Genomic DNA, 27559 nt, shown 5'->3' on the forward strand with positions numbered 1-27559 from the left:
AAGCACAATAATGAAAAGTTTAACTTCACTAGGGTTTGGTATACTGTAGTTACCACGTGTGCATGTATGATTGTATAGATTGAGCTTCCAGCCAGTGCACACACACGTGCGTTTGGATGTGTGTGAGTGGGCATGGTGAAATCATCTTTCACAAATGTGCCCAAAAACCAGTCTGGAAATTATGAAATAAGAAAGAAATGTGGGTCCAAAATAAAAAAGATACAACAAACAATGGTCCAACAATCAATGAACATAAACTGCCAGAGATCAACCATAGCCCGACAAAGTTACAAACATCCAGAGGTACGCTCCAAACAATGAACATATCATAGCATATTCATACACGCACATGCGGGAACACACATTCCACCTCTTTCCTTCACTTTGTCTCTATTTATCTCCACGGCCGCATTTTCCCCCTGAAGATTCTTCCTGAAGCCGTTCGCCTTAGCCCACACTCCCACCTGCCTTCCTCACGAAACATCCTCACCCTCTCCTCCCTCCTCTGTCTCTCTCTCTCTCTCCCCCTCCTCTCCCTCTGCCGTCTCTCTCTCACCTCTCTGGGCAGCAGTCGGGGCAGCCTGCTCGGGAGGCACCTCCTCAGGAGACCCAGAGATTCAAATTTGATGCGAACACTGCACGGCAGCTTTTCGAGGGCCAGTCTGGCTACTTTTAACACTACAGAGTTAGCCAGGTCTGCCAGAACCCCGAGGGGGCGTCGAATGAAACGCCTGATCCAGAACAGGCCTTTGCCCCAGGCAGAGGTGTTAGTGCAGCAAGCTTGAAGTTCTATCGGCAAGCTCTTCAGAGGGACTGGGATTCTGGACTGACGCACGCCCCAGTTGCGCCCTGCTTTAGGAAACATCTCATAGAGGTTACGCTCGGCAAAACCACCTAAGACTGACTGACACATGGCAAAGAGTGGTCTGGGTAGACGGAAAAGGACCCGCATACAGAGGCGGTTTATTTTTCTGGGCGCGTGATGGAGGTAGTCGCGGGCCGGCCTGACTATCAGCACCACCATCAAGTAAAGGGAGAGGAATATGGAGGGAGAGCTGAGGAAAGAGGCGGAGATCAAGATCATGGGAATGTAATAAATGCCCAGACTGAAGGAGAGGCCTAAACTGAAGAAGCCGCTTGCCCAAAGGCTGAGTGACAGGTATGTGGAGAGGGACAGGGAGCAGCAGGAGCGCAAGAGGAGGTAGGAGAAGAAGAGCGCCAAGAAGGCCAGCTCTGCAGAGAGGACGAGGGAGGCCAGCGAGGGCAGGGGAGGGGAACGGCGCAGAGAGAGGAGGAAGATGGAGAGCAGCAGCAGAGTGAGGTTAGAGGGCTGAGCAGCAGCAGAGAGGGACAGGAGGAGGCAGATGGCGTGAGAGAAGAGTGAGGGGAGACATGTCTGAGTGGGGGGCAGGGGAGGAGGGGCGGAGACGGGGGCAGACTCCAGCTCCTCAGGGCCGTCTGGAAAGTAAAATTCTAAGAGATCGTCCAGCTCATGGACACGCCTCTTTTCTGGGGAGGGGAAAGCAATAAGCTCTGACGGACAGCCATCAGCCACGCCCCTGCCCTCTTCTTCTTCCTCCTCATCAGCATGAGCCTGTTCAGTGTTACTCTCATCTTCCCACTGCCCTCCCTCCACTTCCCTCACCTCTGTAACTTCATCACTTATCCACTCCACCTTCTGACCTTCACCGTCATCATTCACCTTCGGACCTTCACTGTCATCATTCACCTCATCTTTACTTTCAGGGACACAGTTTCCCTCATCCTCATCTCCATTAAAATCTTCTCTGTATTCAACCGCAGCTCCGTCAAACTCATCCTCAACAGCATATACCTCATCATCTCTCTGCTTCTCAATCTCGATCTCTATCTCTTCACCAACCACGCCCACCACCTCACTGTCCCAGCTGCTGCACTGTCCCTCTCCTTCCTGGCTCTGAGTGCTCTCACTCACTTTAAGGCTCTTGGGCTGCTGGCGGACCTCCACGGCGTGTTTCTGCCGCAGCTCTTGCTCACGCCTCTTGTTGTACTCCATCTGGTTGGTGAGCTCGGTCTGGTGCTGCGTGCGGATGAGATCAGCGCGGGTGCGTTGCACTAGACCCAGCTGGCGGAACTCCAGCTCCTGGGTGGACTCGTGGTGACGCAGCAGCATGGCGCACTCCAAGTCCTTCAGCGTCTGCTTCTTGTTCAGGTCCTACAGAAAAAGGCAGGAGAACAAACTTATCAAACATGTTTCTACACATCTAATGAGGTTTTATCAAACACTTAATGAATAAGAGAAGAAAATGTTTTAACTAATGTAATTTATACTTGGTATTTTACAACAAACCAGTGATGAACTATTCCTAATTAAACTCCAAATCCTGTATAACAAATAGGACAGAAGTGCTATTAAAGGTAAAAGTAGCAGTGCTTGTATGGTGGCAGCCATCTGGGGGCAAGGGGTAAGGGGGCATTTCTGAAGAGGAGATGTTCTGAGGAATTCTGAGTTGCTACTACAAAATGAATGCAGCTAAAGTGGCCAATGCAGCTATGTGTATGTACTGCCACAAACTAAGGAAACTGTATTGGCAACATAGATGGAAAGTCCTCATAAACATTTGATCTGCGCAACATCGGTTTACTTCCCTTTGCAATGGAGGGAAAGGTTTAATATATCATAAAATATAAATAGTATTATCATGTATGAAATTTGTTTGTGAATTTTGGGCAAAGTTGGGTTTTTATACATGTCCAAGGTGAAAAAAAAATGCACTTCTTGAAGGAGAAGAAAGAAAATGTAAGCTTGAGAAGTAAGAAAGATGACGCAAAGAGGAATATAAAAAAGAAGACGAAAAAAGAAACTTTGCACCATTTGGTGCTCGAGCTCAAACAAGCCTAATATAATGGCACTTTCAATGTTCACTTATTGATGCAAAGCAAAAACATTGTCAATCTCTCAACATAAAATGACTCAAAAATATGCTTCAGAGTAGGGATGAGCCCATAAGATACTCGGTAACGTTTCTCAAAATGTTGGTCAAAATGTCATGTTGTGAGCTGTTTATTTCTGATATATCGGAGAAGAATATTTGTACACACAGATGGATAATTATGTCTTTGAAATAGCTTGATAACAGCTTGGCAGTTTAATAGGTCTAAAATTACTGTATTGCACCGATATCAGTTATGGGCACCAAAAAGTGGTGTTGTGCCATACTTACTTACTACTTACTTGACAGAATCTCTTTTAACCTGTTATTGAAATGTCAAACAAACAAACAAAAAACTACCTCTCGCAGCAAATCTTGCTCTAAGTTGTGTCGTGACAGCAACATCTTCCTCTTGTACTGACGACACTGTAGCTCGTAGTACTGCCTCTGACGCCGCAGAAGATTGGCCTCCTCCTCCGCCTGCAGCTGCTGCAGACACTCCTTCTGATGCACCAGCCACTCCTGTTTCTCTCGCTTTGGCGTCGACTGGTTCTCGTTTAGTTCCTACATTGAAAAGAAAAGTAAAGTATTATTTAAACTAGGTTGATATCAGATTGACAGACCAAGGCTGTGTATTATTTTAATATGATGCCATTTGCTTTAAAAGCTTCGGTCAGTGAAAGACAGCAGTATGTTCTCTCAATTGTTCTATTATCAGAGATACCACTTAGTCTCAAAACTCTGACAGTTGACTGAGGAGGTTCCATCATGCCAAAACAATTTAACCAAAACTTAAAAATCTCTTGGCTTGTGAGGTTAAGCTGTTTGTCAGTGTCATTAAATGCCCTGCTCCCTCATGAGGTGACGAAGGACAGAGAGACAAAAGTTAGTTCAAAGAAATCGCTGACACCTTTAAGGGGTGGCAGGGGTACGCAGCAGTACACAGATTCAATTTTCACTGTCTGTAATGTGCAAATACAAATTCTTAAACAAATAAAAGTGAAAGTCACAACACAACTGTAAGTGATAGTGCAAAACTAATTTTTCAGAGACAGAGGAAAAATATTTTACGACACACAAACTTCTCCTTCTTACATTATTGCCATTCCTATATCCTATCCTCTGAAATGGGAGGATCATGAGGTTCATGTTAATGAGAGCACAACTTATGACGTGTGAGCTCCAGTTATGACTTCAACTAGGTTTATAATCGCTGTAGTGTGCCAGGCGCACGACAAAAATTATGTCATATCCTGTGTCGCGCCTGGCGCGTGAGCTCCAAAAAGTGTTGTGGCGCGAGGGAGTGTACCTCTGGATGTTTGTAACTTTGTCGGCTATGGCTGATCTCTGGCAGTTTATGTAAAACTGTATTAGCTGTATTTCTATACATCATTCACATACAAATACTTTGGTTATCATCAGTTGACTTGCCTCTTTGAGCTGCTCCTTTCGTTGTCGATACTGTCGTTTCTGCGACTCCAGCAAACTGGTCAGCTCCTTCTTCTGCTGGGCCAGGATGTGCTGCTGGAACTTCTTCTCCTCAGTCATGACGGCCTTAGTCTGGAAAACACCACCACCTCATTTACATGAACATGGAAGCAGGAAGTGAAATAAGCAGAACACAAGAATATTTACTTCATGTTACATGACACAGATACTGGTGTAAGTATCCAGCGGCAGCACGATACAGCAGCACCCTGTGTGTGTTGTTTTCTTATAATTTAAGCACCTTTTGCTTAATCTAATATTTTCGCATTAGGAGTGACACTTTCTGGAACAGTTGTGCCATGTACTCTTTCTGTGGCTTTTCTGTTTTTGGCGAAGCAGATGCACAGCCGAGCGGGGGCATTGTTTTCACCTGCGACCAGCTGATCTCGCTGAGGGAGCCGGCACTCCTGATCACAACGCTGCCCGACCTTCCGAAAGAACTCCAGCGGAAGCGTCGGGTAGGCAAAGGGAGAGCCAAAACAAGGATGTACAAACCAGCGGTACCTGCGATAATCACGGAGAATGTGAGATCTCTGGGAAATAAAATGATCGATCTCTGCGCACTTGTGAGGAACAGCTGGGTGTTCATGGAGAGCAGCCTCATGTGTTTCAACAAGACATGGCCGCAATCATGCTTCACAGATCACAGTGTGGCAGTAACGGGCTATAAGACTGTACAGGTGGACAGAGATGCTGAGCAGTAAAGGCCACATTACACTTCTCCGACTGCGTAACCACGGAGACCCCTCGAGCCTTCATACTTCTCCGTCGTGGTGACAAATACGCACTGCAATTTCCCGCCCGATCAGTAGGGGTCGCTACGCAAGGTTGTTGTGCTTTTGGCTATAGTGAGCAATGGCGTCCGAGAGAGAAAGACTGTTGTTGTGATTGCAGAGGAATAACATTGAAACAGTGGCCGTTTCTCACTTTTCTGTGTCCCGGAACGCAGTTCTAAGATAATTTGAGGCGAGAAATTGGCCATTTAGAGTCTAAACATGTGCTGTGTGTATTAAGATATGACGTATTTATAGTTTGGTAGTGACGTTGTCGGCGGTGATCAGCTCCGCCTCTGTGGACGCTCTGTGCGCACTGTGAGCCGGCACAGAGCAGCTTAGCTCGGCCTGTCCTGAGGACCAATCGCTGTCTCCGTTGTCCCTTGACGGAGTGTCGGAGACGACGCAGAGGCTCCCTGACAGGCTCTCCGTCGACGCAGAGGGCTCTGCGTAACTTACACAGGAGCATAAATTGGAGTACTTTAACTTACACAGGAGCATAAATTGGGCTTAAGAAGAAAGGGGGGGTGTTGCTGTGTACATGAATGAGAAGTGGTGTCACCCCAGACATGTTTGTGAGAAGAAGCGTCTCTTTAGCCCAGATATAGAACATTTGGCTGTGGGAATGTGCCCATACTACCTCCCCAGGGAAAACATCTCCGTGATTGTTGTGGCTGTTTACATCCCTCCCTCAGCTGATATAGTGGCAGCAGTAGACAGTGTCCACTCTGCTGTGTCCAGATTACAGACACAGCATCTTTCACCATTACTGGGGATTTTAACCCACACCAACCTGGACTCTGTTTTATCAACCTTCCACGAATATATCGACTGCCCCACCCACGACAGTAAATAGACCTTTTGTATGCTAATGCTAGGGATGCATACACGGCCACTAACCTTTGCCCTCTTGGCATGTCTGATCACAACCTGGTCCAGCTGACTCCCAGGTATGTTCCTGTAATGAAGAGGCTTCCTGTTGCCACCCGCTCAGTGAGAAGGAGTACACAGCAGGCTGACATGGCTCTGCAGGACTGCTTTGAGTCTACAGATTGGGATGCACAATGCATGCCACATGGGGAGTACATCAACTCCATGACAGACTGCATCACAGAATATATCAGGTTCTCCCTGCCCGGACTGTCCATTGCTATCCAAACAACAACCCTTGGATCACCAGGGATCTGAAGACCCTCCTCAACAAAAAAAAGAGGCCTTCAGACATGGCGACCGGGAGGAAATGAGGAAGGTACAACATGACCTGAAGGAGATGCTGAGGCAGAGCAAAGACACCTACAGGAGGAAGCTAAAGTGCAAACTCCAGCAGACATGAGGGAGGTGTGATCCGGAATGAAGATCATCACCAAATTCAATGGAAAGGAGAAAACCACAGAGGGCACCGTCGAGAGGGCTAACTTCTACCCCTCTTTTAAACACCTCCAGCTCACCTCTTTGTCCAGGATTGCCAGGTGCTTTTTGGATAGTTTATCCCCCTCCATTGAGAAGCTGTTCCTCTGGTTCTCCAACTCTTTGTCCAGTCTCAGCTGGTGCTCGTCCATCTCTGACTTCAGCTTGTTCTCCAGACCCATCAGCTGCTTCTGGTGTTGCCGCCGCATCCGCTTGTACCTGTGAGGTGGAGCAGGGTATTGAGGGCAGCAGGAGGGTAGAAATTAAAGCAAATTCACAATTTCTGCATCGACTAATCTGTTGAGGTCCACTCATGTCCATGACAGTGTGTGTGGATCAGAACACCATCATCTTAGGTATATGGAACTGTGGCCATGTGTGTGTGAGAAGAATACATTAATAACTCAGCATAGTTTCAGTTGAAACTGGCGGTGTACTTATCCTTTCAGTTTTTCATGTGGATAACAGTTTTCTCACTGTAGCTATGGTTAAGATATATAAATAATATTTAAATGTGGCTCATTTTTATCTGACAACATGAATGCATAACAATCATAATCTTACCCAGACATCTGCTCTCTCAGCGCTGAACCCTGTTCGTGTTCTTGGATCTGGCGAGTGACGAGTGAGGCTGTTCTGATGGTGGCAAAATGGTCTCTGCCTCGACGGCGCCTACCTCCTCCACCACCTCCTCCTCCTCCTCCGCCATTGCCACCACCACCGGCAGAAGCTTCTCGTTGTAAGTCGACCTCTGGCTGATAGGGATCATCATAGATGTTGTCATGGCTCTACACAGTGGAGACCACAGTAGAGGAGAAAAGATGTGCGCAGAAAGAGCAGGATTTTAGGTGTTAAAATATAATATACACATACATATGAATGTATATATATATGAATGTGTATATATATACACACACATAAATGTGCATGTCTTCCCTGGTCCTGCTATTGCTTTTATTTTTCTGTAGATGGGGCAAGTCTGCATTATGCAGAGATATATAAAGAATATAAAGAATAAGCCAGCCCAAATATTTCCAGTAAGCGGTCAGGCAGAGATGCAGTATTTAGCAAGACTATTTAAGGACGAATAATATAATTTAGCAGAGGCTGTGCACAGAGGGATGGAGCAATGCTCTGCCGTTTGTCTCCTCACAACACTTAAATTTAAACCCCTTTTTCATTTCAGATCATGTTGAAACCCTGTGGGCTAACAACTAAAACAACTATACAAAGACATTGTTAACACTTTCCTCTATCGAAATGTTACCTTAAATGTCCAAGTTTCCCCTCAACAACAACTGACTGGAAGTAAAGGTGTTGGCTTTTATTTTAGTTGTAGGTCTGAAGTTGAAAATGACGCATGTAATCAATTTGTGCAATGATATACACAGACAGAGGCCCTTTCTCAATACCCAAGTATGCCAGTGGGAAGTATACTTTAGAAGTACGACTGGAGTACATACTCGCCAATTACGGGAGTACACAAGTACGATATCTTCAATTGGAACAGCAGTGTACTTCCTTGTTCTACTGTTTGAATGGTGCCAAGCACTTAAGCTCATTACTGCCACCTACAGTGTTGATAAATGAACACATAAAATACTTTTAATAAATGCATATATATTGTTATTATTTTCACATTTTAAATATTTAACTGAATGTATTAATTAATTTTTATTAAAATATACAGTACCATGTGGAAAATAGATATAAGCAGTGTAGAGTAATACATATATTAGACTTATGTATGCATATATATATATAGATATATATATATCTATATATATATATACACACACACATACATCTAATGTATGTGTACATATATGTAATAAATATAAATATTAAATATAATGGACACTATATTATAGTGTCCAATATATTTAAATACATATACAATCACAGTGCGACTGTAATATTAATCTAAAATTAGAAGTTAGAATAAATAAAACAGTAATATTATATAAACTTTCAAACTGTCAGGTACTCTCTGCTCGCGTTCTTGAGAATTGGAACAGAACTTGGGCTGAGGCCGATGACGTTATCACAAGTACAGGCAAGTATGGATATTGAGAAACAGCCATAGTGAAAATTCAATGCAGGATTTGCTCTCCGGGTCTCTCCACAGGTTTTCAACTGCAGGCCATATGCCATAAAGCAAAATGGTGTAGTTATTTTTGTGAAACAGACCAGAGATTTACAAAACATAGTGCCAATGCAAGCGATGCAGACATTCACCCAGTTCTAATGATATCGAATCAAAATAATGTTTGAGAGGTTATTTGAAGGTTGAAATCCTTCACTGTGTCACTGAAACAAACAGTGTCACCACAGTCTTTCTGTAATTCAGAGCTATGGTGAATTACTCCAGGAACACTGACCAGGGGCTTGTGCAGGACGGAGCTATTTGAGGTGACGGTGTGCTCTCCCTCCTGCATCATAGCCATCTCCCCGCTGTCATCAGAGCCGTCTGCAAGGCTGTTGACAGAGCTGCTCTGGGAGCTGGCACTGATTGACATGGATGGCAGAGAGTGGGAGCTCTCCATACTGTTGACTGTGCCGGTGCGCAGCATATATTGCTCCACATCCTGGTGGGGAAGAGAAACAGGAAGAGGAGTGGAAAATCATTTTATGAGAACTGACTCTCGTTTCTTTCTTTATTGAGTGACAGCCTTAATGTCGAGGCCAGTCAACTGCCTAAATTAACGTGACACAATGATGTGTGACATATGGCATAAAGCAGAATATTGTACTTATTTTTTGGGCACAGACCCAAAACCAGAGGCTACATAGTGCCAATACATGTGATGCGGAACTGTTCAGGCTTTGACAGAGGTGACTTTCGCCCTGCCTTAAAATAATCTGGACATAATTGAAATCCAGTTGCTTTAGCATGCCTATCACATGAAAACCTTTTGTAAACCGTGCATGACAACACAGAGTGAATTAAAGGTCTACACTTTCTGAAAGTACAGCCTTACATTCTTTAAATTCCTTCATTTCCTTAAGGGGGATTGGGAACAGTCAAGAGAAATTAAATGCTGATGGAAACAATGGGCTTTGTATTGAGAGGAAGGGGTTCTGATGTCTCAGTACAGATTGAGAAGTACAGTGCAAATGCAGAGAGAGTTTAAACCAGCTCCTGTTCTTTTGTTTAACTACAGCAGGGGAACAATATTGGTAATCAATTCATTTTGTGTGTTTTTTTCTTTATAATTATAACATGTATTCAAGTCAAATTTTAAGATGTTCATCATAAAATAAATCATTTTTATCAAGCAAAAAGTATGAGGTCAGATAATCATTAAGTCATATACAGCCGAACAAACAGAAAGAAAGACAGCGCATTGCATGTGCATTGAATGTGAAATACTGGAGTAATAAAGTAACACATTTTTCTAAACTGGGGAACAAGGGCGAATACATGTCCAGGTGCCGTTTGAAACCCAAGTCACACAACAAATACGTCATTATTATTACGGTTATATTGTTCTTGTCAATAAAGATGTTATATTAAGGGAGTGTACAGAGAGTACACTATGGAACAGCACCTATTTATGTTTTTCCTTACTAATTTTTATGATATATATTTTGATCTCTTAGAGGATTTGTTACATTTTGTGAGCGCACATGAGGTTGTTTGTGTTGCATTTTGTGTTTTTAATTGTTGGCCGTATTTAATTGAAATTCGTATTGAAAATGTGATGTGCGAGTACCCGAGTTCCTGGGTTCCAACCCTGGTTGGAACAAGTTCGAGCCGCGGGTTTGCATGTTCTCCCCGTGTGGGCGTGGGTTTTCTCTTCCTCCAGCTTCCTCCCAGTTTGAAAAAACATGCAATGAATGTATGTATGAATGATTGTGGTGGGAGGGGCCGGTTGGAGCACATTGGCAGCCACGCTTCCATCAGTCTGTTCCAGAGCAGCTGTGGCTACACGTAGCTTACCACCACCAGTGAGAATGTGTTAATTAATAATGGGTAATTTGTAAAGCTCTTTGGGTGTCTTAAAAAAGCGCTCTAGAATATAATGAATAATAATAATAAAAACAAAGTGGATGGCTGTAAGTATTGTTTCATGGATTGTTCATTAAAATGCATCTTAAGAGTCTGTCGCCACGCTTTACTCAGATCCTCTGCACTTCATCGTGACTGTACTCGATCCTCGTCATAAATATAATTATTTGGATGTGGATAAAACTGCGTGTAGAGAAGTGATCCAGGCTGCATTGGATACGGAAAGCCCGCTTAGAGACGGAGAAGCACATGGCGCAGGAGAGGGAGAAGAGAACAGCGTACTTCCACAGAACGACCGTCCAATCACAGAAAAGATTCACCAGCGCGTCACGCGTTTGTGAGGTCAGCTTCGCCGTAATGTAATTCCTAAATGGTTGAATAACTGTCAGATATGGAAAGTAAAAGTTATCTTGGAAAAAGGAGCAGAAAGGGGCAGAACCGGTCACTCATTTAATTTCAATATAAATCCAGACGACCTGATTTTCATGATCATGAAAGGGTTACAAAACTCCTTCAGCTCTGTTTGCCTCAATTCAATCACATACATTATCTCAAGGTACTGTACATAGTAAGGCAGAAACCTTTATAATATTATAGATAGTTAAATTTCTTACCTCCTCCTCCTCCCCTCCCTCTGGAGCAGGACCGTTGTGTGCCTCATGGAAGAGGATTTTCTTCATCTTCCGGTATTGAAGATTGTCCAGCTCACGAACAGCGTCCTTGGTGCGTGCGATCAGGTCCATCACCACTGTAATGGGACGCTCCCTGCACAGGAAGTGGTGCTGGGACATGGACAAAAACAGGTTAACAATTTAAATAGTCACATGAATCTGAGGGACAGAGGGGATCGTGTTGTGTATTTAAGTTTATCTAGTGTGCTATTCAGAATAGAGCTTAGATTGGGCCCAAAAAATCAAGGCCGACCAGAGCCCGCGCACGTTGTGTCCAAGTCCAACACATTAACTGTAATTACGAGCCCGAAATATACAGTTATTACACTTATAAATTATACATATGGGTAGTATATTACATTTCTGCCAATAAACCAACATACATTTTAAATGTTGGACCTTGCATAAGCAGCATTCAAACATATTTCTGAGGCCTTTTACCTTGAGCAGCACATCAGAGGTCGGTCTGTCCTGGGCAATCTTCTGCAAACAGGAGTCCACAAAATTGCGGAGATAATCAGACCTGCAATTGATAAAAAAATAAAATAAATGTCAATATAAAGACAATAATCACATAGTCATGAAAGACTTCAGGTTTTAAGTGTTGTTCAACAGCAACACAGACTAATGTATTGTAGATTCTGTTTTTGAAAAAACGTTCTAACTTAATTTTTTTTTTAAAATGCATTTAATTTTCTTGTTAACCAGTCTCATTTATTTTGAGCTGACAAAAAGTGAAAAGACATGAATGATAGACTAAAACATTCTTTATTTCATCATGTCATTCAGCATTCACAGGGTTCTAGCCAGGATTGTATTTTAGCGTAAGGAAGGAGTGCAGTGGAATTTGAAAATTGGCCACTCTAATGGTACCCAAAGGGAAACATTCTTCTTTTTACACCATATATTCTTGATGGGTAATTTTTATACCTTTGTATCTTGGCAGTGTGTAACCTTCACAAAGGACCTTTACACAAGATATTTAAACTCAGAGACAACCGAAAAACAGAGATAAAAAATTCATTGTTTATTTAAAACATTCAAAACACCACAAAGCCAACTAGTACTACCTAGATTTGGTACACAGCTCACATCTTATCTTATTAAGCATATACAAACCTCTGCAGTTACAAGCTCTATGTGGATTATCTTGGTATCAAAATAAAGATAACACTTGTGAGCTTCCACCAGAGGTGTACGTTTCACTGTAGATGCCACTGTGAGTAAATGTACATGGAAAACAGCATAACTGAAGGATTTTTTTCTCTCGCCTAAAAAAATATTGCATTTTAAAGCAAATATCACCTTTAAAAAATGTGGGAGCTTAAAAACACATGGAGGTCATATTACAACATGTGGACATGAGCTGTGCAAAGTCTGATGCTGCTGAAATGAAGCCGAGTGAAATTACAGAGGTTTTATTAAAGAGATGTCTGGGCATTTCATTTTATTTATATGTCACTACAGATCTGAAAAGAACTTGTTTTGAAAAAAAACAAAAAAAAGGGATTATAACTCACTGTAAATCGATGCTTCCTGTGCAGTGCGTAATAACTACTCTGTGGCTCTGAAGTGTCTTCAATTACGCAGCGCCATAGCTCTGGCTTACCTTAGGGTGATTGACAGCTCGTTTTAAACCTATAAACCGGTAAAATCCAAATGCGTATGAATCACTTCATTAGTGAGTCAAAAGGACATAAATACATATGACGCATTTGTACGACATTCAGAACGATCTAATATCGCTCTGTAATGATCAATCAGACCGGGATTTGTTCCCAAAGCATGCTGGAAAGTGTAGTCCTTCATTAGAAGTGGTTTTGTTCTGGTGGAAATAACTTGTTTTGATAAACAGCAAAGGTAAGGCAACATTTCTGCTTGTATTTCTTGAAAGTCAGTTGTTGTTTTGCTCTTATTTTGGGGCTGGATCCGTGAATCTTGGTCGTAAAGTGATAAAAATGGTACCGTTGGAATCTGTAGATTCTCCGCTTTCCAGTCGACAGTGTTTTTTTTGTTTACATAATCACGCCGACGCTCAGGTGCCGCTTTTCAATGGGTGCGCTGTGACAGATGTGAGATTTTAGCTGAGTTTCTGACCTTTCTGTGGGTATGCAGCATGTCTGCGTTTGTTAAAGTTAGATATGGTTTTATGACACTTTTGTCGCTGTGTCTGACGCTGCCCCTGATCCCGGGGGCAACCGTGAAGAAGAGGTTAAGTCTTCTTTTAGAAATGTTAGCCCAATTGTCACAAGCAGCATTACTATTAAACGTCTTAACAAGGGGTCCCTCTACAGAGATCATGAGGAGGAGGTTGTTGTGATGGTTACCATGGGCTCGGCAGTTGCTATGCAGTGATTGAGCGCCTTTGTTCTATGGGTGAAATTTAGGTGCCGTCAACACTGAAACGGGTTTAGGTGAATATGCTTTTTTTGCTGAAGAGGCTTTCCATTCACACAGACGGCGTTTTAGAGGACCTCAAATGCTATTTTTGAAAGAGTGGGAAAATACACTACTTTAGGAAATTTATGACGTCACATTCCAGGCTCTCTCTTCCGATGTCATTCATTGTCTTGTGTTTGGAGAATGTTTGACAGGTTTTACCAACTACTGTCAAAGTAACTAAAGTCAGTCTGAAAAGACACCAGATATCACTAGAACACGTCCTGTCTGGCGTGAAAGTGTTGAATCATAAAATAAATAAAAGAGAAAACAAAACCTATTTTAACAAAACAGATCAGTGATTGTTCCACACACAGCTGTACAGTATGTGTGCTGTGCACTCACACAGTGCTTCCGTGTGTCCCCTGCTCTCCGCCTGCAGTAAATACAGTTAGATGGATCTCACTCGTGCGGCAGAATTTTGCTTTTCCTTCTCAGAAAGTATTTAGGTTTATGACAGAAAGTCAGCAGATTTATCGCTAGTCGCTTATTTTGAAAAAAGAAAAGAAGTCGCCAGGGGTCGAGCAAGAACCCTGATTCAAATTTCATCAACTGCAACATACATTTAAATTTAAATTCCTCCTACTTGGAGCAAATGTATTACATATGTATAGTTGTATTAAAATTATACATCCTGTTTAATTCAGGCAATGGCATGCAAAATAAAATCAACTAATCCTTTTACGTTGCTCAATAATATGAGCAGCTATTTTATGAAAGCACTACATGACAAACAACATAATAAAATGCTTCTTTGCACTTTTTATCTCCCAGACTTCCAGTCTAGTGTGAGCACTGCTCCTCTCTGCATAGATCTGACAAGGAAGTTTCACCATCTCTCACCAGTGATTAGACTGCAACACAGGGCTCTCATTCTGGGCGATGTGGTATAAGGCACTCATAGCATTCATGTTGAACAGAGGAGGCTTCCTTTCCGCTAGAGAATAACAAAGTGTAACAGTGACAGTGTCAGGTAAAGAGCAAGAGAGCAAAGAAAATGGTTGGATGCTTGGTGAACACATTAAAAGCACACGAAAGGACCCATTTTAGGCCATTTCTTACCCAGCTCTATGCAGGTAATGCCAAGTGACCACACATCGACCTTCCCGTCGTACTGACCCTCATCCATGGCCAGGATCACCTCAGGGGCCATCCTGCATAAAGGATTCAGAAACATTTAATCTGTCTTATGATGTGTGCAATAATTAATTTCCTTTAATTTAATCAAGCATTTATTTGGTGGACTTGGTACAGCTACCAGCTATAGTGGTATCTTTTGTTTTTGCTTTTGTTTATTAATTTTAATACCCAGCCCTGCTCTCTTCACCACAATGCGATTGTTTCTATAAACTTTTAGAACTGCATGTAGTCCAAAAAAAGTGCAGGCTTTGATAACGTCATTTCTTACACATGAGAATAAACCAGTGTTTACCAGTAAGGTGTTCCCACGAAGGAGTTGGCTGGAGCAACAATGGAGGCAGAGCCAAAGTCACCCAGTTTGACTTGACCTGGCTCTGTTAGCAAGATGTTTCCTGCTTTCACATCCCTAAGATACAGACAGAGAGAGACCAAGATAAAACTGTGAGATAGTCAAAACAAACAAATACCCCCCCACACACTCACAGGGGAGGGACTGTACAGTCTAATGTATTTCAATATGTGTGAACAGACTCTAAGGCAGTACAGTTTGTGATTTTCTCCACTGTATTTGTTAGAAGTGTGGGGGAGGACAGCAGGATACAGATACAGAAAGTGTGAAAGGAAACGGGCAGTACCTGTGAATCATGTTGTGAGAGTGAAGGTAAACCAATCCCTGCAATGCACCATGGATTATGGCAGCTATTTCCACCTCCTGGAGGGGTTTCTTGTGGACTGGGTTAAGAAATAATGAGGAATATGAGGGCTTATGCCAACAACTGAAAAATAAAACTAACTCCCTTGCCTTTCATAATTACTCATTTACTTACCTTCCAAGAGGTCAGAGGCTGAACCCAAGCAGTACTCCATCACCAGCTGGGAGAGACAGAGACAGACAGAGTGTTATTATGCATGCTATTTTAGGGTGCACACTTTGAAAAGGTTTACACACATTTTTGGGCTGGAGCCACTTTTCCCTGAGAGTACAGTGCATGTATTAAAGGAGTCATATTATACCCCATTTCTCCAAGTTAACCTAGTTCCCTGGTGTCCTAATGAACATCAAAATACTATAAGGATGAAGCACCACAAAAGTTCAATCACTCTGCCAAACAGTCCTGTTGCCCTTGCTAGCACTCTCGTGTGTTTTACGGACAAAGATTGATTGTTTGATTATGATTACTATGATTTGGGGCCGACGCAAAAAAAAATGCAGACCCTTGCCCTAACTTTCAATTAGCGTAGTGATATTTTGACTGTAATACTTCGCACTTAGATCATGCACACATCGGCAGGAATACCATCTACATTTTGCTACAAAACTCACATTAGCAGCTCGTAACATCTCCCACCCTAAGTTTCCCTCATGAGTGAACAGAACAAAGGCGATCTGGTCAATCACTAAATAACAACTGTCAAGCCCATGGAAACCATCCCCAGCAGCTTTGCGTTAGTTTGACTTGACCTGAACTAATCTTGAGGTTAGCATACATTAACCCTATTTGGAAGGCCGGGCCGCCTGAAATACTGCTTGCTGAAGTCTATCAATTTCTTAAATGTGTCAATCGCTCCTCCTACAACCCATGAAATGCTCATTTGCACTTGCCATAAAGTGATGACAGCTCCTACCTTGTAACCTCAACATTTTTGTCTGGCCTAAAATCATTTGATTTCAAACATGAGGCTAATATTTGGCAGATTATACCTCACCTATTCTTTTATTTGTTTGAATAACTTTAAATATGTCTGTACAACCCATAAATTTGCACTTACTACCTTGTAACGTTAAGTTATTTTAATTTAATTTTTTTGCCTCAAGCCCCAACCCCCCACTTGGTCGCACCAACCCCCGCTCCCTCGCCATTACCATTAGGGCTAAAATAGAATCTTGGCTAGAACCCTGGGTCTCAAGCAGGTTCTCAGTGCAGGGTATGTGCCAGTCAGCAACAACTATGACCTCATTCAGACCTGGTATTATCAGTGATGTAATCACAGCCAGATCATTCTAGTTTTATGTCTGAATGGCCCCAATCCGCCTTCAATCACAGAAAACACATTCAGTGCAAGGACAATTTTGATTTACTCAAGCTCCTCTCATCTTCATCGTCTCCCCCCTCTGTCACTCACAGACATGCACAAACAGACCAACACATGGACACATCTGTACAATCAGACACACACTCACACACATCAGTGCCAGTGGTATATTTTTTAAGCTTCTGTCTTTTCTCAACTTGACTTGACGTTATGACAGTGCTGTCACTAATGTTTGGTCATTGTGGAAAATGTTGGGTTTCGAAACAAAATAAGTTTGGGACCCTAAATTATTAAAATAAAGTGCCTGAGGATGATGCAAGTTGTAATTTGGCAGTGTACACATTAAATTCAATTTAAAAAGAACAGGGAAAACCAATCTTGTGCAAAATTTAGAGCTGTCTTGGCATCATACAGTATGTTACACAGTAGGTAATTTTAGATTATCTGTGGGGGGATTTTTTGGGAATACTTTCCATCAAACGAGGGCCTGTCCACATGGTTGTGTGGGTTTTTTTCCCCAGATTCTCCGATTTCCTGCAGTAAATATGTATTAGGGCTGTGCAATGAATCGCAAATAGTTTTTCAATTATGATTATGGTCCCAATCAATTAGAAAAACAAAATAATCAACCAAACAATTTTTACAAATTGGGGGTATATTCTGAAAATGACACTTTCAATGTTGTAATATTGTTGTGACACTTTCAATGTTGGAAATTCCATTTGTTTCAAGTTCAAGTCAATGAGTAATCATTTGAAATAATTGTAATTTTGATCCAAATAATTATTTTGTTCCACAATCATGCAGCCCTAATATGTATTGCACAATCAATTTATGGTAAGAGTGATGCATACACAAAAGCACATACCCATGCTGTGTGCTCTCTCAGATAGCAGCCGCGGTACTCAACGGTGTTGGGGTGGCGCAGTTTCTGGAGGAACTTTACTTCCTTGATGATATCTTGCCATTTCTGGAAAATAAAATCAATCATTCATGAAAAAACCTCAGTGATCTCAACTTATTCATCTTCGAGAGTAGATGTAGGATAAGACTTTAGCCAAAAGTCGCTTCATTCTGCTCCAGAACAGCTGTAGCTTACCGACACCAGTGAGAATGAATACTGGTTTCAGTGCGCGCTTTCGGTTTCCAGAAAAGTGCTATATAAATGTAATCAATAATAATAATAATAATGATAATAATAATAATAAGAAGATAAGAAGAAGAAGGCATTTATGGGAAACTGGAGAGTGTGCTTGCTCGGGTGCATTTCACTAATGCGAGCAGTTAGTGGAATAGGGTGTGTTGATGCTTCAACTGAGAATTTCATCAATACTTCATTTTTCAGATCTTGAGTCCCGAGTTCATGTAGAAAGTTTGGTTTCGATATGTGAAAACGTTCCTGATATATGAGCCAACACCCTGTTTGGCGGCTATGCCGCCGATTTCGTCTGGCTGTGAAGGGCAAATGCTTCCTAAAATCAGAAATCCTTCTGGTAACTTTTGTGAGGCTTGGTCCAAGGATCATGTACGTCAAGGTTCATCAAGATCGGATTTGTGACCTGTGAAAGTTTAGTTTCGCTTTCTATTCAATCCAATATGGCGGAAGAACGGCAAGGGTAAGTAACCCTATCTTCAATTTCCACACTACACCGGTTCCGGCCGAACATTCCAGAGTTGGACCGGTGGAGATATCTCAAAAGGTCTAGGAGCAGGAACTAACCAAATATCTGGCTGACAGGAATAAGAAAACTTAAGAAGGACAATAGTGTGCTGCCTTTCAGTAAGCACACTAATTATTATTATGATTATTATTGTTATAATAATCATAATAATAATAATAATAATAATAATAACAATACTTACCTCGTTGGACTGTTTGCCACTAAAGGACATCTTCTTGATGGCCACCACCTCATTTGTGCGGATGTCGTGGGCCTGAAGTGGAAAAAATAGTGAGAAATCATATAATTCCAGATTAGCTCTGGGCAATATATGGATATTATATCTATATTTTTAAAGGCTGTTGCATTGATAATCATCATAGTTATTATATTGAATGTGAAATATTATACATTAAATATGATATATTATAATGACATCATAACATTATTATTATATATATTTTTTAAAGTCACTCAACACTGCTCCTGCCCAGTTCCTTAGCTGATCAGCTGCCCCTGGAGGCACCGAGGTCTAAGTGGAAGCTCAGGGGGGATAGAGGATTTTCTGTTGCCAGTCCCAAACTATGGAATGACCTCCCATTTCACATCAGACAAGCCCCTTCACTATCCATTTTTAAAGCTCGTCTTGAAACCCACGTTTATTCCTTGGCTTTCAACCCAGCATGAGTCTCTGCTCTTGTTTTAGTATCATTATTTTAATGTTTATAAGTATTACATTCTATTCTTATTTATGTACAGCACTTTGTTCCAGCTGTGGCTGTTTTTGAAGCACTTTATAAATAAAGTTGAGTTGAGAATTTAAAAGACAAACAAATAAAGCAAGCATTATCATAAATGAAAGGTTAAAATAAGAGTATTTTATGATCATGTAACACAGATCACAAACAGTAGATTAAATTATTTTAGAGTGTATACAGTGTACTGTCATTCTCCTTTGAGAAGCACAAACATCGAGTCCAGAGAAACAACTTAGGTGCAACTTTATACCCACATATATCTTGTATATCAGGATATAGACTAAAATATCCAGATATTATTTATAAGCCATATTGTCCAGCCTTTGAATCCATATCAAATTATATTAAATAAAGTATATTTTAATAAGATCCCCACTTCATCGTGCCCTGGTAGAGTTATTCCTGATTTGCATTTCTAACAGTGTTTTAGTTCATTGATCATTTGATGCAGCTGAGCTCATAATGTGTTCTCATAAAACACATGACAACTCTGGGATTAACGAGCCATTTAACATTATACTCAACAAAGAAATCACAGTTGCATAACACAAGGATTTCTGCTGAGCCTCCTCTCTTCACTTGTGCCTGCTCTCATCCTTTCATCCAAGAAAGAAGAAGATCCCTTTTCACCCTTCATTAAACAGGGCTTTACATCCACCACTTAAAGACATCCTTGGCCCTGTTTTTATTTTTACAGGTTTTATCCATGCTGTGTTCTTATTGGCACAACCATCAATATCCTCTCTGCTGTCTGACCGACACCATCATTCTTCCTTTGTCTGTCAGGCCTTTTCTGTGCTGCTCACCTTTTATGGTTTATCATGGTGGTCGCACATAAAATGCTGTAAAAGAGCAGCACTTTTATTTTCCACATCAGTTTAACCTGAAACAGCCAGAAACGCTACGGGTGACACTCACTAAGAGCTGGAGCCAGTAAATATTTTTATTACTACTTGAGTATTACTGCATGAGTATTTATTATTCGCTTGATTATAAAGAGACAAATAGCAAAACAAATGATTGAATCAATGATTGCATTTATGAAATCTTTCTACTCCTACTTTGTAGTGCATCTATTATCGCAAGGTGGCGTAGACTACGATGAGAATGAGAAAATGGATGTCAACAAACAAACCACGGTGTGCAAGCATCTGTTATGCAGCGCAGTGAAGTTGGTTTGAAGTTATTATTCGAAAACACAGCGTTCTCAGCAGTGGCTGAACGGTTTGTTTTGAACCTTCAGAGCTTCTTAAACAAGGTAATGATGCAGATACACACTAAAAAAACAGCGTTAATTGGAACTTCCGGTCTAGGTCCTCTTTAAGATGTAACAAATCTGTGATAACTTGTTTCAGGTAATTAACTGTGATAAATGTTATTAAAGCACACGTGTCAGTCCACTGTTTGTAGGTTAAACACAAGTCCATATAGGTATATATAGGTTCTAACGAAGATAATCATGATTTGTAAACTTATCGAAAAAATAATCAATAGATTAGTCAACACCAAAAAGTTGCAGCCCTATAATACAATTTGATACGTTTTTCATCTTCCTAGGATAAACACCCTCAGACTAGCAAGCTCAGTTACGAAACTTGCAAAACGCCAAGATATACTTCAAATCCAAAATGACTGACTTCCTGTTGAGTTGAGGTCATAGTGTCAAGAGGATTTTTTGTTCGTCTTGGGCCGGACTGATTCTTGTGCCTCTTCCTGTGACAGCACTCTGACCAATCAGTGCACAACAGTCTGATGTCACACATTTTCCCTGGTTATGACGCCATGAGTCGAGCTATTGGAAACACATATGTCCATTTAAGCCACTATAATAATAATAACAACAACAATAATAACAATAACCCCATTATGCAAGGCCATGTTCAGGGCCTAAAGGAATGCCTAATTGAATGTTTCAATGCCTCAATACTAAGAAAAAAAATATATCATGGTTCATCATCTACTATTAGGTAAAACATGCATCATAATTAAAATCGAATGAGAGCCCATACTGGGCCCACGGTTGTTGTAGTGGTTAACACTCTTGCATTAGCAGCAAGAAGACCCGGGTTCCTGGGTTCGAGCCCCGTTCGGAACAACTTGGAACAAGGGCCTTTCTGCAAGGAGTTTGCATGTTCTCTCCGTGTGTGTGGGTTTTCTCCGGGTTCTCCCGCTTCCTCCCACAGTCCAAAAACATGCGATATGGGAATTAGGTGAATTGGTCACTCTAAATTGACCGTAGGTGTGAGAGTGTGAGTGAATGCTTGTTTGTCTCTAAATGTGGCCCTGCGATGGACTGCGAACTGTCCAGGGTGTACCCCCCTATCGCCCAATTAAGCACCCCCCGCAACCCTCTGGTGGAGGATAAAGCGGTAGATAATGGATGGATGGAGAGCCCATACACATACAGGAGTGTTTCTACAAATACTGTTTTCAGCAGTGGTGCTGTTGTGCTGGTGGAGGGCACAACAATGGTCTGGCCCACATTCCTTCAAGTCGAATTAGTTTTAGGTTAAATGGCTTTTAACCTAATGGTTAAATCTTTTGTGTCTTAATTTGCAGCTTTTGCTGCTCACTCGTGCACATTTTAAGTGATGCTCATTCGTAGGGATGCACCGATTAATCGGCCAGTGACCAGAACCGGACGATTTTCATGTGATCGGCCGCAATCGGCGATCGGCCGATCAGACAGAAATATTCCGAATTTTTAATATACCGCCATTCCGGTGTATTTGATCACACAACATCCGCGCCGTTGCCGTCTGCTTTGCGAGTGAGCGCGCGCTCTGCATGTAAACGTTTCATTAATGTTTATATATTTGTTTCAATCACTGAATGAAGCCTGTCATATTTGGGACAAGAGTCGGGACCTTTTTTTTAAAGTGGCATAGAACAATCAAAAAACAGAGCAATTGCAGCCTTAGCCATTTTTCCTGCGCTGTTTCAAATCGGTAATTGCTCAGTCTTAGTACATTTAATGCTGTAAAACGTTAAAGCTCCCACAGAGTGGTCCTATCACCCATATATGCGAGTTATGCAGGTCTACTTACATACATTAACTTGTTTTTATGGTCAAAAACCTCCTAGTTGCTGCAAACGAGCCGATCAAAATCTCTCCTCACTGAAGCTCTAGTCAGCCACGCTGTTTCAGACCGAAATCCCACCCCCAGAAGGCAGACTGTGTTGTGATTGGACAGCCAACGAGAGCTTTCCCACTGTCTTGTGATTGGCCAGTTACCTGGAAGTGACGTAATTAGCACATCGGCTCTCAGAAGCGCAGCTGCCCATCTGGAACTATGGATGCACCGCACAATTATCAAAACATTGTTAAATGGCTTTGTGACGCCTCCCCGCCGTAGTCCCTCATTGACCCAGTCATTGACCCAGGAGTTGGACCCAGAGTCAGAAGACACTGTTGCAAGTGAAACACCTCCACAACGAACTTCCTTCTTCTGCGGTTCAATGTACACAACCGGATTTGCCCGGACTAGTGCCCAGAGCAGGAGAATCTGCTGTTCAGGAGACGGGATCCTTACGTCACGATTGCAGGCTTTTTCAGACCACTTGTAGAGCCAGATAATACAATATAACCCAGTGTTCTCAGCAGTGTCTGAACTGTTTGTTTCAAAACTTTAGGAAACGTTTACTTCATAATCGAGGTAATGGTGCAGATACACACCAAAAACAGTGTTAATTGGCACTTCCTGTCTATTGGAGCTTTAAGTTTATGTGTTATTGGCACAACAACTAAAGTAACTTACAAAGTAAACTGCTCCAAAGCTTCCATGTCCTATCTCCCTCAGGTCTGTGAAGAGCTTCTCGGGATCGTCCCTGGAGAACAGTTCAGCCACCTCCGGGTCCTTCAGGCTCCCGGCCCGCACACTCGATGGCATGGCCAGCGCCTTGTAAGTGTGGGAGAGACAAACTTGGTTAGCATGTGGCAACATGAAACACCAAGAAACACATATTTGACACATTTGAATCTCTGAAGGATTTTATCCACATCTAACTGCCTTAAAGGAGCTGTACGTAAGAAATGTATTGTAGTAAGTCATAAAATGACCATATGTCATCAAGATTAAGGAAACTTCTGAGGCTAACACTGCCCAATGCCTTGCTTTGAAAAAGTAGCGGAGATGATGACGCAACAGGTTCAGCATTAAAGGGGGAGGCATCTATGATAAGAAGCCTCACACTGGTTGGACAAGAGGGTGATGAAAGCATCAACAAATAACATACTTGATACTTGAGGTGCCGCGATTCTCCAAATCCTTGATGCCCGGACTGAAAATAATAAGGAATAAGACCCCCTACTTTTAGGCAGGACGCCCAAAAGACGCCCTATTTTTTCCTCAACTTTTTCCCCCGGTAACTACTGAAACGATGTTGTGATGATGCATGCAAAAACTGCAGACAACACGCGCCTGTCTATACCGCTTAGAGTCTGTCCAACATCAGTTTGGAACGCCAATAAAATGATTCCAACAAGATGTGAGTACACAGTGGAACAGCTCCTATTAATTGCAGGGAAAATCTCTTTGCCCAAAACCGAAACTTGGCTGCATACAGAACTCTATTCTCGTCCCCTTTGAGCAGTTAACTAAAGAGATCAGCTCATCTGATATTCCCTTAATTACATCTCTAAAGCGTCTACAACACAAAGATTGAGACCACGGAGTGAAACTAATGAAAAGTGTGCTCTGCTCTTAAGAGTCTGTCACCACATTTTACTAAGATCTCGTATCCCCTGCACTTCATCGTGAATGTACTCGATCCTCATCATAAAGATTATGAAAATTTACTGTAAGCTTTCATGATTTTCCTTTATAAATCATTGGTTGTTTGGATGAGAAATTTCACATCATATATATCATATAGGAGACAAATGATTTACTGAAAGTGTGCAAGAATAATTTAAACAAAATTAGGCATGTGCATAAATTGCCCCCTTGTCATTTTATTGATTTCAATACATTTAGCACGAAGTATTGGAACTCAAAATTGGTTTGGTAACCTCAGTGACCCTTGACCTCCATACACAGGTGAATCCAATCATGGGAAAGGGTATTATAAGAAGGCCAATTGTTTCTCCTCTTTGAATCTTCTCTGAAGAGTGGCAACATGGGAGCCTCAAAACAACTCTCAAATGACCTGAGAACAATGATTGTTCAACATCATGGTTTAGGGGAAGGATACAGAAAGCTATCTCAGAGATTTAAGCTCTCAGTTTCAACTGTGAGGAACATTGTGAGGAGTTGGAAGACCACAGGCACAGTTCTAGTTAAGGCCCTGTGTCACTGTGCATCGTTCAACTATTCAGCGCACTTTACACAAAGAGATGCTGTATGGAAGAGTAATGCAGAAAAGGCCTTTTCTCTGCACCCGCCACAAACAGAGTCGCTTGAGGTATGCTAAAGCACATTTGAACAAGCCAGCTTCATTTTGTGTAAGCAGTAAAATTTGGTGATGTTCCATCATGCTGTGGGGCTGTGTGGCCAGAGCAGGGACTGGGAATCTTGTTAAAGTTGGGGTCGCATGGATTCCACTCAATATCAGCAGATTCTGGAGAACAATGTCCAGGAATCAGTGACAAAGCTGAAGTTGTTGTGGTGTGGTTTAAAGTGGGCTGTCCATGCTCAGAAACCATCAAACCTGACTGAACTGGAGATGCCTTTTAAAGAAGAATGGTCCAAAATACCTTCGGCCAGAATCTAGACTATAATTCTAAGCTATAGGAAGTGTTGGTGTGGCTGTTATTTCTGCAAAAGGAGGATGCAAAATGTTTTTCTTTTGTGGTGCCTAAACTTATGCACATGCCTAATTGTGTTTAAATAATTCTTGCACACTTTCTGTAAATCATATAAACTTTATTTCACTTCTCAAATATCACTGTTTGTCTCCAATATGATATTTATAACTGGAATTTCTTATCCAAACAACCAATGATTTTAAAGGAAAAATCATGAAAATTTGCATTCTACTGTATAGATATGTGAGACAGTGATTTCATATATGTACAATATGAAACTCACCAGTTATGATTATTTTTACTATTACTATTACTTTACTATGTGAATTCATTGCCATTTATGCACACACCTTTTGGGAAATTCAAAATAAATCACTAGAACTCTGTTATTGACAAAAATTTCCAAGTCATGCACATTAAATAATTAAGATTTTAGCTGTTCATGATTATGCCAATTATGAAAATTCAAAGCAATCAATTTGAGTGCTTTTTATTACAACATATGATAATTTTACATACTATCCCATCCCAAGGTGTAGTGCATGTGTGCCAACTCCCAATGTCACAAAAGAATACTGCAGAATACACTTCGTTCTAATATCAATTTATTGAAAAATATAAATTTTTTCATGCTCCATAATATCAAAGGGCAGCCGTTTCTGCTAATCACACTAAAAAATGAACACACTTCTTTGCAGCTCAATACAGCCTTTGCTTTTGAACTCCATATGATTGAGTCTGTTGTGTTCATTGGTAAAATTAATTATTTTTATGTATGTTGGCTCATTCTGATGGAAAATATCAAAGTGGCCATCAGCTTCAGCTGACCATCTACCGATCCACCCATTAATTTACCCATGTGTCTCTCTAACCAGAAACATAAAGCCAAATAATTATGGATGCATCGATCAACTTTTTTTTTTTCACTTCCGATCCGATACCTGAATTTGGATATCTGATGATACCGATACTGATATAGGGCCCTATGATTTTGGCCAATAAAAACGGAATCTAATGTTAAACGCGGAATATCGCGGAAATTGACATAATTTGACTGAAATGCTGTCATCGTGAGGAGAAGGAACGTTTGTCTGGAGAAATGTTCCGGGGAACGCTCATTCGTGGCACCACCCGTGCATCTCCTCACAAACACTCACCTGGCCAGGGTTTCCCCCAGTGCGTGTTGCTTGTTTATTTACTTTATATACACTTTTTTTTTCTAAACCGCGGAACAAGCGCGATGCGCTCGCATGTAACCGGCGAGCGTCCCCTTGTCCAGGTGCCGATTGAAACTCAAGTTACACCATCAAATACGCGATTATTACGGTTATATTTTTATTGTCAATAAAGATGTTATATTTAGGAATGCGCCGATAATTCGGCGGCCGAAACACGGCGAGTAAACTGTGGAACATCGCCTGTTAAATGCTGGAAAGTCTCTGCGCAAAAGTGAAACTTATGAACTCCCCACGACTTTCACTTCACAGCAGAGAACATTCTCTCTCTTTGAACAGTTAACTAAAGACATCGGCTCATCTGATGCATCTGTTATTCCCTTAATTGCAGAGTTGTAGGGGTAATAATGCGTGTAGAGAAATGATCCAGACGGATACGGAGAAGCGCACGGCGCAGGAGAGGGAGAACAGTACAGCGCAGGGGCGGTGCGCAGAAATCCGTCTGCACCAGGGGGCACTACCACATTTTTATTTATGTTAATTATTTTACTTTTTAATGTGACCAGCATTGCATGGCTTGTTTTAAGATTCACTGGCATTTACTTAATTAGGATTTAACTTAAGTCAAAACAATTGAACAATTGAGAAGTCAGTGGATACAAGAAGAAAGTTGCATTTCAGTGGACATTTTTTTCACTGACACAAAAAGCACACATTCTATGGTGGTAAAGTAAGTATAAAAGGTAAAAAAAAAACAGAATAAAAAAAATAAAACAGAAAAAACGGAATTCTAAAAAATTAAAACGGAAAAAACGGAATTTGGAAAAAAATAAAACGGAATTTGGAAAAAAATAAAACGGATTTCATAGGGCCCTACTGATACTATTCCGATATGGATGCTCTATGTTTGCTTTAATATTATTATTACGGCTGTAACAATACACAAACTCACGATTCGATTTGTATCACGATTTTTGACCCACAGTTCGATACATTCCACAATTTTTTTTAAATTTAAAAAACATTTTATTTAAACAACATTTACTTATATAGCAACTTAATGTAACATTTAATAACAATATTTTGGAACACTGAACAGATTTGAACGTAAATAATAAGATTTCTCTCTTTTCTGTAACAAAATAATACTGTAGAAAAATACAAAGTAAATGATCAATCAGACTGGGATTTGTCCCCAAAGCATGCTGGGAAGTGTAGTTCTTCATTGGAAGCAGTTCTGTTCCAGTGGAAATAACTTGTTTTGATAAACAGCAAAGGTAAGACAACATTTCCGCTTGTATTTCTTGAAAGTCAGTTGTTGTTTTGCTCTTAATTTGGGGCTG

General features: G+C 41.3%; 1 protein-coding gene across 1 annotated transcript in view; it reads right to left on the reverse strand.

Moving 5' to 3' along the window:
* taok2b (TAO kinase 2b) overlaps positions 1 to 27559 on the reverse strand; it is a gene marked incomplete at its 3' end in the record, with an annotated part of 45772 nt that overhangs the window by 12385 nt on the left and 5828 nt on the right. Inside the window, exons 2-17 of the mRNA XM_083904191.1 lie at positions 23054 to 23194; positions 18740 to 18811; positions 17745 to 17846; positions 15670 to 15715; positions 15478 to 15574; positions 15135 to 15248; positions 14765 to 14856; positions 14546 to 14639; positions 11705 to 11786; positions 11207 to 11374; positions 8962 to 9168; positions 7145 to 7368; positions 6622 to 6799; positions 4344 to 4472; positions 3273 to 3476; positions 1955 to 2194 (exon numbers count right to left, since the gene is read on the reverse strand). Coding sequence (XP_083760317.1) covers positions 1955 to 2194; positions 3273 to 3476; positions 4344 to 4472; positions 6622 to 6799; positions 7145 to 7368; positions 8962 to 9168; positions 11207 to 11374; positions 11705 to 11786; positions 14546 to 14639; positions 14765 to 14856; positions 15135 to 15248; positions 15478 to 15574; positions 15670 to 15715; positions 17745 to 17846; positions 18740 to 18811; positions 23054 to 23185 — 2181 coding nt within the window. The 5' untranslated portion in view covers positions 23186 to 23194. The remainder of the gene's footprint in view (positions 1 to 1954; positions 2195 to 3272; positions 3477 to 4343; positions 4473 to 6621; positions 6800 to 7144; positions 7369 to 8961; positions 9169 to 11206; positions 11375 to 11704; positions 11787 to 14545; positions 14640 to 14764; positions 14857 to 15134; positions 15249 to 15477; positions 15575 to 15669; positions 15716 to 17744; positions 17847 to 18739; positions 18812 to 23053; positions 23195 to 27559) is intronic.

Source organism: Microchirus variegatus (genome assembly GCF_963457635.1).
Source record: "Microchirus variegatus genome assembly, chromosome: 17".
In the NCBI taxonomy this organism is placed as follows: Eukaryota; Metazoa; Chordata; class Actinopteri; order Pleuronectiformes; family Soleidae; genus Microchirus; species Microchirus variegatus.